Source organism: Odontesthes bonariensis, chromosome 14 (genome assembly GCF_027942865.1).
Source record: "Odontesthes bonariensis isolate fOdoBon6 chromosome 14, fOdoBon6.hap1, whole genome shotgun sequence".
NCBI lineage: Eukaryota > Metazoa > Chordata > Actinopteri > Atheriniformes > Atherinopsidae > Odontesthes > Odontesthes bonariensis.
The window spans coordinates 25,980,012-25,996,464 of NC_134519.1; the positions used below are offsets into that span (position 1 = coordinate 25,980,012).

A 16,453-nucleotide genomic window follows, 5' to 3' on the forward strand; every position below is an offset into this window, starting at 1 on the left:
AAAGTTTATGGACTCACATTCAGAGCCTGACATTCAGGTCCCTTCATGTGTAAAAAATCTGCTGCAGCCATATCATAACTCTGAGGTCCTATGAACAGGTTTTGTTGGCTGTTCCCGAACCAGGCTTAGAACTAAAGGAGACTTTTTTAAGGTTGTTATTCCCAAACTGTGGAACCCTCTTCCACTGGATCTAAGATGTGTGAGCAATGTGGACATTTTTAAAAAGCTTCTAAAGACACATATTTTTAAACTGCTTTTCGTTTAACTCTATTCTATAATGTATGCTTTATCTTTCTTTGCTATCGTATTGTCCTTTTATTATTGTATTTTTAATGTTTTCATTTTACTTTTTGCAAAGCACTTTGTGACACATATGCTCGAGAAAGTTCCTATGAATAAACCGTAGCCTACGTTTACAGTTGAATGATGCGCTGCAGATAATGACTGAAGAATAGAAATATAATAAAAATTAGAACTGAAAGCGATGATCGCAAGAAATGCGCACACAAGTGCGTCAACTATGCACAATCTCCCGTTTGCTCATTAATGTTCCGTGTGGATTAAATCAGCCTAAAGGTGGAGCAGAAATTGTGAAGGTTTGTGGCGGACGTGAGTTTAATCCTTTGAGCCGTCGGGAGACAGTGAGAGGGGGATGGAGATGTCTGCTCTCGGATTTGGTGCATTTTAGGGGGAATTACTGGGCTCAACAGTAGTTTTTCAACAAGAGGCGTGGGAACGCACGGACCGCTACGTCAAAACAATTTAATGGCAATAATTGAGAGGCAGCCTCTCATCCTCAGGGAACAGAAATGGTGCACAAACTTCTGCTGCCCGTCGGTGAGTTGACTGAGTAAACATGTATCATCTCTCCTCTGTCTTTTAAGAATGATCACCACGACATCTGATACTTTTACTTTGATTCTCCCATGCGGTCGACCTGTAACTGTTCAGCTCTCTGCGTGTGTGTTTTCCCCATTTCTTTTTTCTTCTTCTTTTGTCCATCTCTCCTCTCACAAACGGTACAACATTTCATCTCGTTTCTCTTGTGTCTTCTCAGCTTTAGCAGTAAGCCTCATGTCACATGAGGCATCTGGAGCCACAGCTACCACAAAAAAAGCTCAAGGTATCACATCCTTAGACGCTGCTCTCACAACACTGATGACATACATACATTTTATAGACTGAATGACAGTTGCGGCGTGTTTCAGCGTCAGTTCACACCTCCAACTTGTGAGTTTGAGAAAGTAATTATTTCTCCATAGTATTATCAGGTGATTTATTGAGTTAGATTCTTGTGACAGAGGTTGAATAGGCAGTGGTGTTTTTGGGGGTTGTTCTTTGGGTAGATCAGAGTGTTGACAAAGTTCTAATGAACACTCAGGGGAGAAGCTTCCCCATCTCCTCTCCGAAATTATGTTATTAATAATCTTTCTGTGGCTTGGAATGTGTCAAACTGTGTGCTGGCTGAGTTATATATTCTGAAATATACATCGTACAAATAGATTTGAAAAAAGAGAGTTTTTTGAGTTGTAAACCTAATAAAAGGGAGGCATCAAAACTAAGAATTTCTGCTTGTGTTAAGCTGTGTGCTTCCTTCTATTTGCTGGCAGTAAAGAACAACTCAGGTGTAATACCAGCTGAACAGTGTGGGACCTGGATTAAGGAGTCCGATGGAGGGTATTTCACCTCACCCAACTACCCTGAGAAATACCCACCAGAGAGGGAATGCATCTACATTATAGAAGGTGAAACCTAACCTTTCTAACCTCTATGTTTACATGCACACGTTTTCCATCTACCATACCGGATATTCCATTCATAGTCATCTTTTTATGTCACATTGTCAGCATAGTCTGATTAATGAGTCATGGCCATGTTATGTACACCATTGTGATATTTGTGCGCCTCCAAAGGTTCAATTATATCCACATGCCTCAGTACATAGAGCATCGCTGTGGTGTCTTCCCTCGCCCCAAAAGTCTGTCCTCATTTCATCTGCAGTCATGCTTCTCTGCACTGACTGTGCTGCTGGAACTGGTGTTGCCAGGTCTTGTGACAGAAACCAGCAACTCATTTTGTGAAAACAAGGCCAAAACAAACCCCTGGGTTCTTAAAAAACAAAAGCCCAAAAATTGCTCAAGATGAGCAGAACTGGCAACTGTGAAGATTAAAATGCCATGAAATGCCTTCAGTTTATACATGACTACATCATGCAAGTAAGGTTGGCATATTTCACATAGTTTAATGCTGCTCGCTCCAGATTTGATTTTATCCAGGTTAGGGTGATCAGAAAATGCTATTTACATAGCAGTGTCTTTTTCAGATTAAGGTCTTAAAGGGGTTAATAGCAGAATATTGCTGTGCACGTAAACATAGTCGGTCTCCCTCTACCTTTTCTGCTTTTAATTCCCCCCTCTTTAACTTGTCTTCCTACTGCAGCCTCACCACGCCAGTGCATCGACCTCTTTTTTGAAGATACCTACTCCATTGAGCCATCCTGGGAGTGTAGGTTCGACCACATTGAAGTCCGCGATGGTCCCTTTGGTTTCTCCCCCATTATTGGTCGCTACTGTGGGCAGGAAATCCCCTCCTACATCCGCTCCACCGGGAGGTACTTGTACATCAAGTTCGTGGCTGATGGTGAACTGGAATCTAAGGGTTTCTCCGCCCGGTATAACTTCACAAACGGTGAGGAATGGAGGTTAAAAACTCTCAGCAGTTCTCTTTAGTTTTTGGTACATCTTTGAACTGATTCTGTGGATTTCACAGGCATTTGATCTTAACCATTTTCACACATGCACAGGAGCCCAGAAATGTTCTAGCCATGTTCCCAAGCGGTGGCATGGAAACGCAAATTTCTGCTGTGTTTGATTTGGATTTCTAAAGATTTTCCACCCAGCCACCAATGGAACAACCATCAAATCTAGCAGCAAATATCCCGGAGCATTGAGCTAAGGGCTGTGCGTGCTGGTGAGAGTCGCTGGTTCATTCTCCTTCCTTCTGACCCGTTTGCTGCATTTCACTTGCTCCTTACCATTGTGGGTTCGTTCAGATTCACGTGTCTCTTACAGTATCTTGCTAAGATAGATACTGTTAACCTCAACAGCAGTTTTTAATGTCATAAGTTTACTACCACCCACTCAGCTAAACAAAAGGCTAGTAGGATTAGTGTCCATCAGCATGCACACAAAGGTTTCTGCTTTATGACTACTTCATGTTTTTCATGAAACTGGGTGGCTCTGCGCAGCATAAACTGTCATAGAGCGGCATAGTAAACAGAAAGCAGATACTCCCTACATGGCTTAGTAGGATTTGAAGTAGGATTGATTGTGGTTCTGTTGTGTCATACAGGTTTTGACTTTATTTATGTAATGAACTTCACAGAGGACTTCAGCCACAAAGGCAGTTTAGCTCACATTGTGTCTTAGGTGAATGAGGATGCTAAGGCTACTAAATTCCCTGCAATATATTATACGCTTCTGTGGTAGTGTGTCAGGTTGATGAAGTGAAAATTAGAACATGAAATAATGGTAAAAAAACGTGCAAAACACAGACATGAAGTTCAAGTTCTGCTACACTGATGTGGCTGGCAGGTGGATGATCAGAGTATTACTGTGGCTTTAAGCCTCTTCCTCTATTTCCTGGCACTCTCTCCCGACCAGCTGTGATTTTGACATTGTTGCATGTCAAACCTGGCTACCTCTTTAACCCCGTCTGTCCCTTTCTGTTCTTCAAATCCTGTTAAAACATAAACCAAACGGCATTTACTTGCTTGAATCTTGTTTTCGCAATGTCATAATATTATATCCAAATTCACTTTTATATGATACTACAAGATCAGCATCACAAGGAACCTTTGCAATCTTTCAACAACATTAAATGGATGCGAGGCTGTGCTGATTTTTTTGTTGTACATGCTTGCAGATAGTTGCATATTGCAACTTTAACAATAGTCTGGTTGCATTCTGCCGTGGATGTGCTCTCATTTCCATTCGTAGTGCAGGCACAGCAGCTGCAGCTGACAGGAGAAGAGGAGGGGAGCACATGCAGATACACACTAGTACATACACCCACACACAGAGGCACTTGTTCCCTTGGTTCTCTCTCACACACACACGGGAGTTAATGAAAGCTTGTCTTCAGGGAATGCAGCTTGTCAGCGCTGAGCCGTGGTAGCAGCTTAAAGGAGTCCGAGGCAAAGGCTTTATTAACCACAGATTTTATGGGCCACCTACACCAATGAGGGGCAGGGATTAATCTGCATCCCTCTGCCCATCTATCTATGTAGTCTTTGTTATTGTTTTTATTCCTCATGGATTTTTTTCCAGTTGTAGACTCTTCGGTCTATCCTGCATGCTTTAGTTTTGAAGGTGCCAGCGGTCCGAGATTGCTTGCTAGAAGTGCATGTCAGGGCTCAGCGCTGTTTTTCTGAAAAATATGACACACTCGGCTTCTGCATTATGCAACATCTTTTAATGAGGTCTCCATTCTGCCTGTGATAACTACAAGTAGGCAAACTTAAGAGTTCATTTTCAAAGACTAGTTCATTTCAATAAGCACTTTGACATGATTTGTCCCTTTAAGAGAGTATTTTCCATTATTAGCAGATCAGAAGATGCTGGTTTCTGTGTGTTTATATCAGATATAATAAGTACTTAAAGTCAAAAGTTAATCTCCTCACTAATTCCACCCATCAGGAGTTGCAGGAGGGAATACATTCACCCACATGCATGCTCGCATGATTACAGCCAACCAAAACACAACAACATTCTGAGAGAAGATTGTCGGCTCAGCTGTGTGCTTGATACCGCCAGAATGAGGACATACAATGGTAATGTCAGCGGGCTGTTTCAACTGACATAACAAACCTTTTAGCTAACCTTCTCTTTTCTTCATAATACATTATAGAATACAAAATGGTAAGTTTATCCTTTCAGATGATGAGTCACCATTAGCCTAATGTGCGCAGTTTCCATTCAATCTAAGGTCATCAGTCCAAGATTGGTCCCAAAGAAACAGAACGGCGTTAGCTCTCTGTTTCTGTGTACCCTCCATAGTGCGGATGTGAGAGTCCAGATGTGAATGTCCAAATTCTGTGACAGTATTATCAGAAAAAAAAGTATTCATCAGAAACACACGATGCTGCACAGAATGTAATCTAAACATGAGGATTAAATAAATAAAGAAGATTTAGAGAGGTAAAGTCAATTTTATGGAGCAGAGACTTTACTTTTTTCTTCCTTAATTAAGCATTTGTGGTGGCAGACAAACCAGAAAGCACAAAAATTATATCTCGACAAACCAGACTAAATTTAGTCAGAAAACTGTTTTAGTAACTCTGAACTTTGTCTTCAGAATGTGAGACATTCTGCAGGATCTCTCCTACAGAGATTTCTTGTTAATGCAGCTTAATGAAATCCTTTACATCACAGTTATGTTCAAGCTTGTGTTTTGTGGCAGCATTTTTGTTTCTGTCTACTACTCAGATTTGTCGGCTATCGCACTCATTACGTTAGCTCACACATTAGTGAAGTAAATCAGCACATGTTGTAAAAATGACTTCTGGATAAAATATTCTCTTTGGATAAAATCATGTTAACAGCCAGAGCTGTCATGGCGTCAGATTATTACTGCGTGATTATCCGGACCAAAACAAATTCGCAGTAAAACTATGACTGTAATATCAACAGAAAACAATATTACTGTCAGTTTAATGTTTTTTGTCTCCATAATTTTTGTCAGTTAGTCTCAAAATAGGAGATAAGGACCTGTGAAACTTATACAAACACCTCAATCTGCACTCAATTTTGTTTTTCATCCATACCGGTATACTATGACTCCCGTATTACCAATATAATGTCTCTCAGTTTAACAATGCAAACCAACGCTTTCTCTCTTTATTTCTATTTTGCACAGGGTGTTGAGAAACTGTTCAATTTAAAAGTCCCCGTTCTTGTCCGCACCACTCATCATACATCTAATTTGATTTCAGCCATACACATTTTTTTCTTGTACTCCCCGCAAAGCCCCATGTTGTATATCATAGCATCTCTCTCACACACATGCGCACACACCAGAATGGATGTGAATAATCTGACCCGGCCTGAAGCAGAATTGGTAAGAAACATGGGTGGATTAAACAGAATCCTTGTCGAGATCATCACCTTACTTCTGTCCACTGTTCTGCACAACCAATGATGAAAAACATTTGTATTTTAAGGCAACACTTTGTGTTAGAGCATTATTTTTTACAGAATGATAAAGAAGGTGCTTTTCAAAGAAGTCATGAGTATAAATCCAAAAATTTTTTTTATCACTCTGCTGTAGTTGATGCTGCCTAAGTCTAATCTGTCCTGACCTAAACTGATCTATGAGGATTTTTAATCCACCTAGCAAGTAGATTCATCAGCACAAAGGTTTAGGAAACAATATCTGTTCCCTTTCTGATGCAAGATGTATTTTTTCTTTTTTGATGAAGGGCATCAAGGTTTCGGTGGTGTTCAAATGAGGGCAGAAGAAATGTTCTGGTACATAGATTATGCAAGATTTAGCCATCTGTTTGTTGATTTTGTTTTTCAATATACCTTTAATGTTATATTTTTATTCTGATGTGTGTGTGTTTTTAATTTTCTCTCTATACTTAATCCAAAAATCTACAGTCGAGATTTTTGATAAAAATCTGTTTTCCTCTGAAGCATAATTCTCTTTAAAAAAATCTAGTTATTATCAGGTCTTATCTTTAGGTAAATACAACCCAAGATTAATAAAACACATAACATTGTGTCATTATTTATTTATTGAACAAAAACAAAACCAAAAGGTAGAAGGAGTGTGTAAAAAACAAAGCCCATCCTTACACACAGGGTAAGCAGCAGCTGGGCACTGCAACTCAAATTAACTTGATTAACTGCTCAATAACAAGTGCGGGCTACTTTGTGTTTGTATTCATGTTGACACAATGCCAAGGAGGAAAGACGTCAGCAATGATCTTAGAGAAGCAACTGTTGCTGCCCATCAACCTGGGAGAGTTATAAGGCCATTTCCATCAATTCCATCATTCTACAGAGAGAAAGATTTTTCATATGTGAAAAACATTCATGAGAGTTGCCGCTCTTTTCAGGAGTGGACTCCCCAGCAAGTTGTGCAATGCGCAGAGAAACAAAAAACAAAAACAAAAACCCAAGAGCTACATCTCAGTTAGCATGTTAAATCTTAAAGTTCATGACAGCACAATTAGAAAAAGACTGAATAAGTATGGCTTGTTTGGTAGGATTACCAGGAGAATGTCTCTTCTCTCTAAAAAGAACTTGGCAGCACGACTTAGGTTTGTAAAGTTATATCTGAACAAAACATTTGCCACAAGCATTACAATTGCCAAAAACACAGCACATCAGCACAAACATCTCATACCAACTCATAGAAATGCTCTGGTGGGACCTTACGAGAGCTGTGCATAAAAAAAAACCCTGCAAACCTCAAGCAACACTGTAAAGAAGAGTGGGCCAAAATTCCTCCACTATGTTGTGTGAGACTGATAAAGTCATACAGAACGTAATTACTTCAAGTAATTGCTGCTAAAGGTGGTTCTACAATCTATTAAATTATGGGGTGTACTTAGTTTTTCCTAAATTCTCTTAGTTCTTAGTTCTCTTAGATTTACAGTTCTCCAACATACGGTTTCTGCATTTTGGTTGAATTATTTCTCAAGAAATAATGACATTGTATAATATGCCATCTCTTGCTGTTCATCTGAGGCATTGTTGATCTCGTTTTAAAACCAGGGTCCTGGTGCCTGAGTGATGTGTCTACACAAAAACCATGTCTGCATCTTTTCCTGTGTTCAATTTGTAATAAAGGAAGACATTCTGTGCTATGTATACATAGCAATCTTACCCTGATATAAGGCGGAAATGGGAAAAGAGGTCTCGTAATTTAAAAAGAATTGAAGAGACTATTTCACTGAGTTTGCTGAGTAGTGATTTTTCTCAGATTTGGTTTCTCATTGTCATTTTTTTTACAATATACTCTTATTTACTGTAATAGTGTGGGCTAAATAATTGCAGTGTGATCTCTTTGGAGGACCTATAATGAGTTTGTTTGTTTTGGCACAATATTGTCTCATAGGTCTCCATGGAGCTGTTTAAGAAAACTGCAAACATACAGTTTTATGAATCTGCCCCGGGATGAAGACCAGATCATTTTGATTAGTGTCTTGATACGTTAAACTTTAGAATTTAAATGGGATGTACCGGTGAATAGCTTGTCTCTAACTTGACATGACATATTATCTTTTACTTTCAGATCCTGAGTTTAAAGAACTTGGTGTGCTGCCAGCTCTGCCATGTGAGTATTAATTTTTCATGACCCATAATTTTATTATTCCTTATGCACCAAGTGGCAAAAATTACTGCAGCGCCTGTCTGAAAAGATGCTTGAATTTAATGTAAATTATATATTTGAAAAGGAAAAAATGCATTTTAAAACAGTTGGGTTTCAGAACATAGTGAATTTGCTAAAAAAAGAGATCCAAGAGGGCAACAAATGAGAGCAGACTGAACGTCAAACCAAGCCATTAGAGAGCATGTCTGACAAGCGCAGTATGTCAATAGTTCACGATGTCTGCACTGGATGTTTTCAACTGGCAGTGTGGGTGTTACATTTACTTCTTTTAACCTAGTCCTAGCTAAGTAGGTATCAAGCAGTTGAGCTCAAAATGATTCGTAACTATACCAAATTTTGAGCTATAGTGATGCTCTTTTACCAACAAAAATTCTTCTGGCTTGAAAAGATTTTTTTTTAAGTGCCCTGTCTAAAAATGATTCTCACTTTCTCTCTTCTCACCACTTTTCAGTGTAATAGCAAAAAAAAAAATCTGTATTTGGCATCACAGAAATTGGTTCTGAGAGCTTCTAACAAGCTTTTTTGCACGTGTACACTGGGGTTTTGGCAATCTCCAGGTCTTTGGAGTTGTAGTAAATGGAACTTTTTCATCTGAAGAAACCTTGGCAGGCACAGGAATAAGTAGGCGATCCTTCAATGTTGTCCCAAATCGTACTGCTAGATAAATATGTCTAGGCAGCGCAGACCACCCCTTAGTATGACAATAATCAGTGCTTCCTTAGTGCATCTTGAGAATATTCGCATATATTTAGAACTGTGTAGTTGATCGGTTCACTTGGCACATTTTTTTTCACCTGTTACACAAAATTGCAGTTTGTGACTTTGAGCTGACCGGGCCAGAGGGTTATGTGGAATCGGCGCAGATAGCAAGGGAGGGCCGAGCACAGCGAACCGATGCAGTGGACTGCAGGTGGTACATCAAGGCACCACCAAAGGCTAAGGTATGTATGCTAACAAATACAAATGAAGCTACATCTGAACAAGAAATATCCTGCGTACAACTGAATCTACCAATTCCCATGTAAATTGCTATTATGAGTGCTGATAAGGAAAACTAATTGCCCATATTAGTACGAAATCTAGGTGGATGAACATAAAAGCTCTGGGTGGTGGAATTCACGTGGTCACATTTTGCAGTTTATGCCACCAGGTGTCACTTCATCTCATACACTGCACCTTTATTAACCACTCTTATGTGACAATAAACTTGTCAGTATTCACGTTTTCATTCACAAGATATTTTTTTACTAATTTTATTTCTATTGCTTAACTGAGTCTACCTATTGGTCTGTCTCTGGTAGAGCCAATTCAAATAAGAATTCCGTCAATGTAAAGTTTCTTGAACCTTGAAGGTAGCCCGAAGGGTCACTTGTTGAACTGTGGTCCACTTACTGCTCCTTTTCTCTCCTCTGCTCAACTTGAACCCCTCACAGATCTACATGCGTTTTCTGGAGTATGAAATGCACAATTCAAATGAGTGCAAGCGCAACTTTGTCGGCATCTACGATGGCAGCAGTTCAGTGGAGCACCTGAAGAATAAGTTTTGCTCCACGGTGGCCAACGACGTCATGCTGGTGTCCTCTCTGGGTGTGGTTAGGCTGTGGGCAGACGAGGGAAGCAGGAAAAGCAAATTCAAGATCCTCTTTACAACCTTCCATGAACGTGAGTGACGGGCCTTAAAGATCAATGTTTACATCAAGGAAAACATAGAACGCTTGTGTGGTATAGATGATTATCTTATTCAGCTGGCTCGAGTGATGGCAACCATGATAGTCTTTTTCTTTGCTGAGGAGGTTTTCTAACTGAGTGAAATGACCCAAGACTATGTAGGTGGCAGACATGATAAGATCTGTTTTCTGACAGCGGCTGTCTTTAATATCAACGCAAACTGCTTGAGATGTGAGAGGTGGAGTCTAAAGAGGCAAATTGGCCACACAACAAGCTCACAACAGTGACTGATCTTGCGGGAGTACCGGCTGAAACAACACTTTTAGAAAGAAAACTTTCTTTTTTTTCATATTAATTTCTTATAAATACAGTAGAATTACATTGCAACGGTTAACAAGAAAGTGACCTCAAAGGGGTTAAAAATGTAACCCTTTCTTGTTGGAAATGAAAATGAGAGAATGAGAAAACCAGATACATTAGGTCCTCTAAAGGAGAGATAACCATAAGAGATATTAAAACCTTCTCACATCTCATGCCTGTCAGTGAAGCCTGCAGCCAATCCTTGCAGAGTTGAGTCATTACAGAGGAGGTTCCCACCTTGCTACCTTGCTCCTACAAGTTTCTGATATCACGTGGCATTCTCCAGCACCAGCTAAAGTCGATCAAGATTTCTCAGTCTTTGTTTGGGTTGTGCCAAACTGTCTTGAGGGCAGGCATTGTGCAATCATGATGTAGCTAAGAAAAGGAAGAAAAGCCTGGCTCCAACGCGTTGATCACTTCTAGTTCCAAAAAGACTAACATTGTAACGGCCGAATGCCAACTCAATACATTAGCGAAACATTACACGTTTCATTAATATACTTTCAAAATTGACTACAGATTAAGTGAGATCGGCTTTCTGCCTTCTGCTTTTTAGCTCCGTGCGCAGGAGACACTTTCTTTTGCCACAGCAACATGTGCATCAACAACACCCTCGTGTGCAACGGGATCCAGAACTGCGTTTACCCATGGGATGAGAATCGCTGCAAAGGTAGGCTTACACACAGGGTGAGAAACTCCAGCCACAAACTACATCATGCATTTACAACACATGGCTGAGCTCTGTTTTTTCTTTTCTTTTTTTTTTTACATGTGCTGTATGTTTGACTAGAGAAGAGAAAAGCCAGCATCCTGGACACCCTGGACCACACGAACCTCACTATCATTGGAGTAACCTGTGGTCTGGTTGTCATCCTGCTCATTATATCTATCATCATTCAGATCAAACAGCCACGCAAGAAATATGTTGTTCGCAGGTGAGAGATTTCAAATTCACTGCGATGATTATCATGTTACTGCAAAGTTCTGTGTTACTGGCAAATTAAGACAAAAATATGAATACCAAGCCTGCAGCTGCCTCGATTGATTCAACTGCTTCAACATTTACTTTAATTATAGTTGTAGAGGTTATGCTTTTTAGCCCCTTCATACTTATTGATTTTGTTTTCTATTTCAAAAACTCATTAAGCTGTTTCCCAGCTGAAGATGGCAACAAAATGTTCTGATAAATGTGCTGTGCAACGGCAGACAGAAGACAGCAATTGGCCGGTGAACATAGCACTTTGCTCCAATTATTCACTGAAATCTTACTTGACTTCAACCTTTGAGTAACAATTTCAGCACTTCATCTTTGGGTGCATGCATTGTGCCATTTTATGGAGAGGACATCGTCTAAATCAGTGTTTCTCAATTCCGGTACTCGAGTACCACTGCCCTGCATGTTTTCGATGTTTCCCTCCTCCAGCACACCTGATTCAAATGATCAACTCAGTGCAGTGGCCTGATCAGGAGCCATTCATTTGAATCAGGTGTGCTGGAGGAGGGAAACATCGAAAACATGCAGGACAGTGGTACTCGAGGACCGGAATTGAGAAACACTGGTCTAAATGATGTCATAGCATTTACGCTTAGCAGCAGGCTAAATGAGACAAGGAGAAACCAATAGATCACAGGAATGGCGTCTACATCAAGATAACATATAAGCTATACTCAAGTCAGTTGTCAGAGGACAGTGCAACTGCTTGTTAAAAGTTGCACAGTTTCATTGTTGTGGTACATGTAACTGCCAGAAAAAAACAAAGAACAGGGAACTTTTGAGGAGGAAGTTATGTTGGACAAGTTCAGTGTTTTGCTAATGTCACTGTGATGTGCAGAAGAAGATGGAAACAAGCTGCCAGCGATGAAAACGCACCACGTGTTTTAAAACTTCAGATTTTATGAACTTACCACTGGAGTGATGCATGTGACATGTGGGAAACGCATTGCACAAAATAAATACTTTAGTAAAACAACTTATACAGGAGGAGTCATGTTAGCCATTTTCACCATTACTTAACATGAACACAGCTGATTCTGATTAACCAGCTGAGAATTAATGGGGCACTCTCAACTTTGCTCCCAAACTCTGGGAGAGGGGAAGAGAATCTCTAAAATATGTGACAACTTTCATGGACTTAACTGGACTTTGTCAAAGAGAACCCCAGGATTCATCAGCTGTGGAAGAAAGTATGATAGAAGCTTCACACTTTACAGATATGGCTATACCTGCAGCCTGCAGTGGTATTGAAGTCCTCGTAAAAGAGACTGCGCATAGGGCAGTTCAGTAGCCATTAGATGCACCTCTCTGATGACTGAGTCCTATTGTTTGTAACAAATGTTCAGCATTGAGGTGGGTCACTCACACACTGGGGTTGAAAAGATGCAGCTTTTTATATGAAATTTACCTGTGTGATTTTGAAAGCGCTAAATAAACATGGAATCCAGGATAATCTGACTAATGAAACTGTAGCTATGTGGCTCTGTAGTGTTTTGAGGATGCAGTACAATGAAAGGCATCTTTTGGTTAACAGGTAATCATAATGGTGAGGCCAGAAATGTGTGCTTGTAATTGTTAGATACTCTTGTAAATGTGAAGGACAGCACAAAACACAGATAAAAACAGAATAATCGAATCGGACTTAATAGGGATTTAAACATTTACTTTACCTCGCCTGTGTTTATGCATGTCAATGTGTGTTCTCTCTTTCCCTCTTTGCATCCACAGAGACGATTTTGACCCTGCCCTCCTCCATCCTGGTTTTGAGCCTCCTCACTATGAGCTCTGCACAATTCGACGTTCTCCTTCTGGGGAGCTGACTGATGCTGCCTTGGCGGAAGACTTTGAGAAGTTTCACAAACTCAGACGCTCCGAAAGCAAATGCATCCGCGACCACCACTGCGGCTCTCACCAGGGCAGCATGCACGGTAGCATGCACGGCAGCATGCACGGCAGCATCCACGGTAGCCGCAGCAACTTGAGCATGAGGGATGCCACAATTGCGCCTGACGGGGGGGCTGTCGTGTCGCCGATGATGGTGAGCCAGATGTCGCCACACCTGTCTCACCATAACACGCCAGCAGGTCGACGGAGCATCCTGGTGATGAAGCACAGCTACTCGCAGGATGGAGCAGAAGGGTACCGACCGGAGGAAGAGGAGGATGATTTGATGATGGATGTTGGTCCCACTAACAACATGCACCACATGCACCACCATCAGATCCCCCATGGCATGTCAGGGATGGACCACACTGTCCATCGTACACTTTCCAATGACTTTTAATTTGCCGTAAAGTGACATACGAAATAGAATAATCAGAACCTAAACCGAAATGCGATGCAACTAATGAGCAAAAAGTAGGTTAATTGTAGTTTATAATTTATTTTTTCTTCCTTATCCAGCCTAAAAAATCTTGGCTTTAAAGTCATAATGCTGGTTAATAAGAATCTTGTTGGAGTGCATCCAACTCAAATCCAGTCCTCACATTAAATGAGCAGAGTGTACTGAGGCTTGTGAAATAAACATGTACTTGTGGTTTTAGTAGAAATTCCCTCAAACCAAAGAGTTAAGAATCTGTGTTTATTAGTGCACAACTGTGGCAATGCAACAGACAGTGGAGGTGCAGGAATGTGAAGTATCACAGGAGAACATCAAAGGTAGATATGTATACATATACCACTTGCTCTAAATCACAGTTCCCTTTTGTTCTCTTTTGTTCCTGACCTTTCAACTCCGGTGCAGTGTGTAGTACAAAACAGATCAACTGTATACTACATGATATTGTACAGTATATTGTTTTGTTGAATGTTTTAGTCATATTTATAATCATTTTGTGAATGAGTGGCTGTAAATATGTTTTTTTCCTTTATGTTTGGGCATTACTGTACCACCAAAGCAAGAACAAATGTGTTACATGTTACGTCACCAGTGTTTATGTTTGATTCATGCCACCTTATGTCTGATTGTTTATTTATTTGATTAAATATTATCCCTCTTTTTTTTATGTCAACATGACATTGTCACTTTATTTCTGTGTTCCTTTATTCCGCACATTCCTATGTAACTGCAATGTCGACCTTAAATCGGAGAGGAACCTTCGATAACTTATCCCTGTGATGTACCCGGTTTAATAGTAGCGGAGCACAGGTCAGTGACAGGACAACACATTTTGTAGTGTAAGCTCTGTTATTTAGATATAAAGTTTAAAGTGTGTGAGTGGGGTAACTGCGGTTGGTTTGCATGTATTTTTTTTCACTTTGCTTAGGGCAACCTTGAATTGATAATAGCAGCTTAGCTTTGTCAGAGTCTGGTGTCATGATGGAGCTCAGCTAACGTTAGCTTCTGTTGACATCTCGGTAAAGTTAGCATCATGCCGCAGGACGAGCTTTTCGTAGACTCGGGGCCGCCTAACGGGGGTGTTAAGGAGAAAGGCAGCAGAAGCCGCCTCGGTCTCGTCGTCACTGGGGTGGTTGGGGGGTCGCTGGTCGCCCTGTACGCCGTGGCCACTCCGTTTGTTGCCCCCGCCTTAAGAAAAGTCTGCCTCCCGTTTGTCCCTGCAACCACGGCTCAGGTGGAAAATGTCCTCAAGGTGCTGCGAGCCAGGTCAGGGACACTGGTGGATATCGGAAGCGGAGACGGAAGAATAGTAAGTGCTGTGGACACCTGCCTCACCTCATCTTCAGAGGAAAGTTAAAGTATTCCTTTGTGTTTGTTTCGGTTTCCCCCACATCCTTGTCATATTCACCTCTAAACCGAAATGCTCTCATTTGGCAGTTTGAAGGAAAACTATCTGGATCTGCAAAGAAGTTTAATGGGTTCTGCCTTTGTCGAACACAATTTAACAAAAAAGAAAAAAACAAAAGCTGCTGCCACAGTTGGAATGTATTGTTTCCACGCTCATCAATCGCCTCAAAAAGCCTCCTTCCTCTTGCAGGTGATCGCCGCAGCCAAGCATGGATTTCAGGCATCCGGTTTTGAACTGAACCCCTGGCTGGTGTGGTATTCTCGCTTCAAGGCCTGGAGAGAAGGAGTCCACCGCTCCACTTCCTTCCACATCTCTGACTTGTGGAAGGTCAGTGACTCCTTATCAGTGCGGCATGTATCTATTTGATCTGGAGAAGGTTGTGCTAACAAAAGACTGTCCTTTTTTCCACTTTGTCTTTCTTTTCTTTTTTTTTTTAGGTCAGTTTTGCTCAGTATTCCAATGTTGTTATTTTTGGAGTACCTCAAATGGTGAGTGCTGCTGTTTGTCACAAATACTAAAACATTCCTATTATTATTATCATCCTTTAATATAATGTCCCCTTGTGTGTGCCAAATAAAGTCAATAACATAACCAAATAACGTTATTTCTCGACTTCACGTTGTAATAGTTGCTTCCTGTGTCTGCAGATGGACCAGCTGGAGCACAAGCTTGCAAGTGAGCTGCCGGGTACAGCCAAGGTGGTGGCCTGCCGCTTCCCCTTTCCTACATGGGTCCCTGAACAAACCGCAGGGGAGGGCATAGATACTGTGTGGGTGTACGACGCCAAAACATTTCAATCGAACCTTCACAGTGGACTGACAAGAAAGACGGCACCAGAAGAACAGGACTCAACAGAGTTGCATACATGAACTCACACCGCTCTCGTTGTCATGTTTATAAACAATCCTTGCAGGGCTATGAGGTGCATTCATCAATGATCTGTTTTGATAATGAAAATGGAGGGGGGGAAGGAAGGAAAAGTGGCCGGTTTATCGTCTGAAGCTCAACAGACAGGGGGAAAAAGACAGATAACACGAGAAGGTGACTAATTAAATTCAATTTCAATTCAGTTCCTGGGAGATGCAGTTTAACTGTATACAACACTGTGTCAAGTGGCTGAAGTAACGTGTTGTTGGTTAGCTTGTCTGAAAGGAAGCTTGATGTGTAAATTTGTATGGTAAAACTGCAGTGTACAACTTGTTTTGAACTTGTGAATGTATTATTAAAAATCTATAATTTATTATCAAGCCGTCTTGTTGTGCATGGTTGCCATCTAGTGGTGAAA

General features: G+C 40.8%; 2 protein-coding genes across 2 annotated transcripts; both read left to right on the forward strand.

Moving 5' to 3' along the window:
• Positions 1–1,185: 1,185 nt before the first annotated feature.
• LOC142399528 (neuropilin and tolloid-like protein 1) lies at positions 1,186–14,435 on the forward strand. Its single transcript, XM_075484255.1, has 9 exons — positions 1,186–1,213; positions 1,611–1,745; positions 2,440–2,688; positions 8,302–8,343; positions 9,214–9,341; positions 9,834–10,062; positions 10,985–11,098; positions 11,219–11,363; positions 13,151–14,435. The coding sequence occupies exons 1-9, from the start codon at positions 1,186–1,188 to the stop codon at positions 13,704–13,706; spliced, it is 1,626 nt and encodes a 541-aa protein (XP_075340370.1). The 3' UTR covers positions 13,707–14,435.
• Positions 14,436–14,550: 115 nt separating this feature from the next.
• Positions 14,551–16,411, forward strand: atpsckmt (fATP synthase c subunit lysine N-methyltransferase). Its single transcript, XM_075482337.1, has 4 exons — positions 14,551–15,069; positions 15,358–15,495; positions 15,606–15,656; positions 15,816–16,411. The coding sequence occupies exons 1-4, from the start codon at positions 14,794–14,796 to the stop codon at positions 16,035–16,037; spliced, it is 687 nt and encodes a 228-aa protein (XP_075338452.1). The 5' UTR covers positions 14,551–14,793; the 3' UTR covers positions 16,038–16,411.
• Positions 16,412–16,453: the final 42 nt, after the last annotated feature.

What these genes read in the sequence shown, in the direction of transcription:
- atpsckmt (XM_075482337.1), top strand. Translation starts at nt 14,794, where the DNA reads ATGCCGCAGGACGAGCTTTTCGTAGACTCGGGGCCGCCTAACGGGGGT. An exon ending in ACATCTCTGACTTGTGGAAG is followed by an intron (nt 15,496 to 15,605) that starts GTCAGTGACTCC and finishes TTTTTTTTTTAG; the next exon opens with GTCAGTTTTGCTCAGTATTC. An exon ending in TTTTTGGAGTACCTCAAATG is followed by an intron (nt 15,657 to 15,815) that starts GTGAGTGCTGCT and finishes CTGTGTCTGCAG; the next exon opens with ATGGACCAGCTGGAGCACAA.
- LOC142399528 (XM_075484255.1), top strand. Translation starts at nt 1,186, where the DNA reads ATGACAGTTGCGGCGTGTTTCAGCGTCA. An exon ending in TGCGGCGTGTTTCAGCGTCA is followed by an intron (nt 1,214 to 1,610) that starts GTTCACACCTCC and finishes ATTTGCTGGCAG; the next exon opens with TAAAGAACAACTCAGGTGTA. An exon ending in ATGCATCTACATTATAGAAG is followed by an intron (nt 1,746 to 2,439) that starts GTGAAACCTAAC and finishes TTCCTACTGCAG; the next exon opens with CCTCACCACGCCAGTGCATC.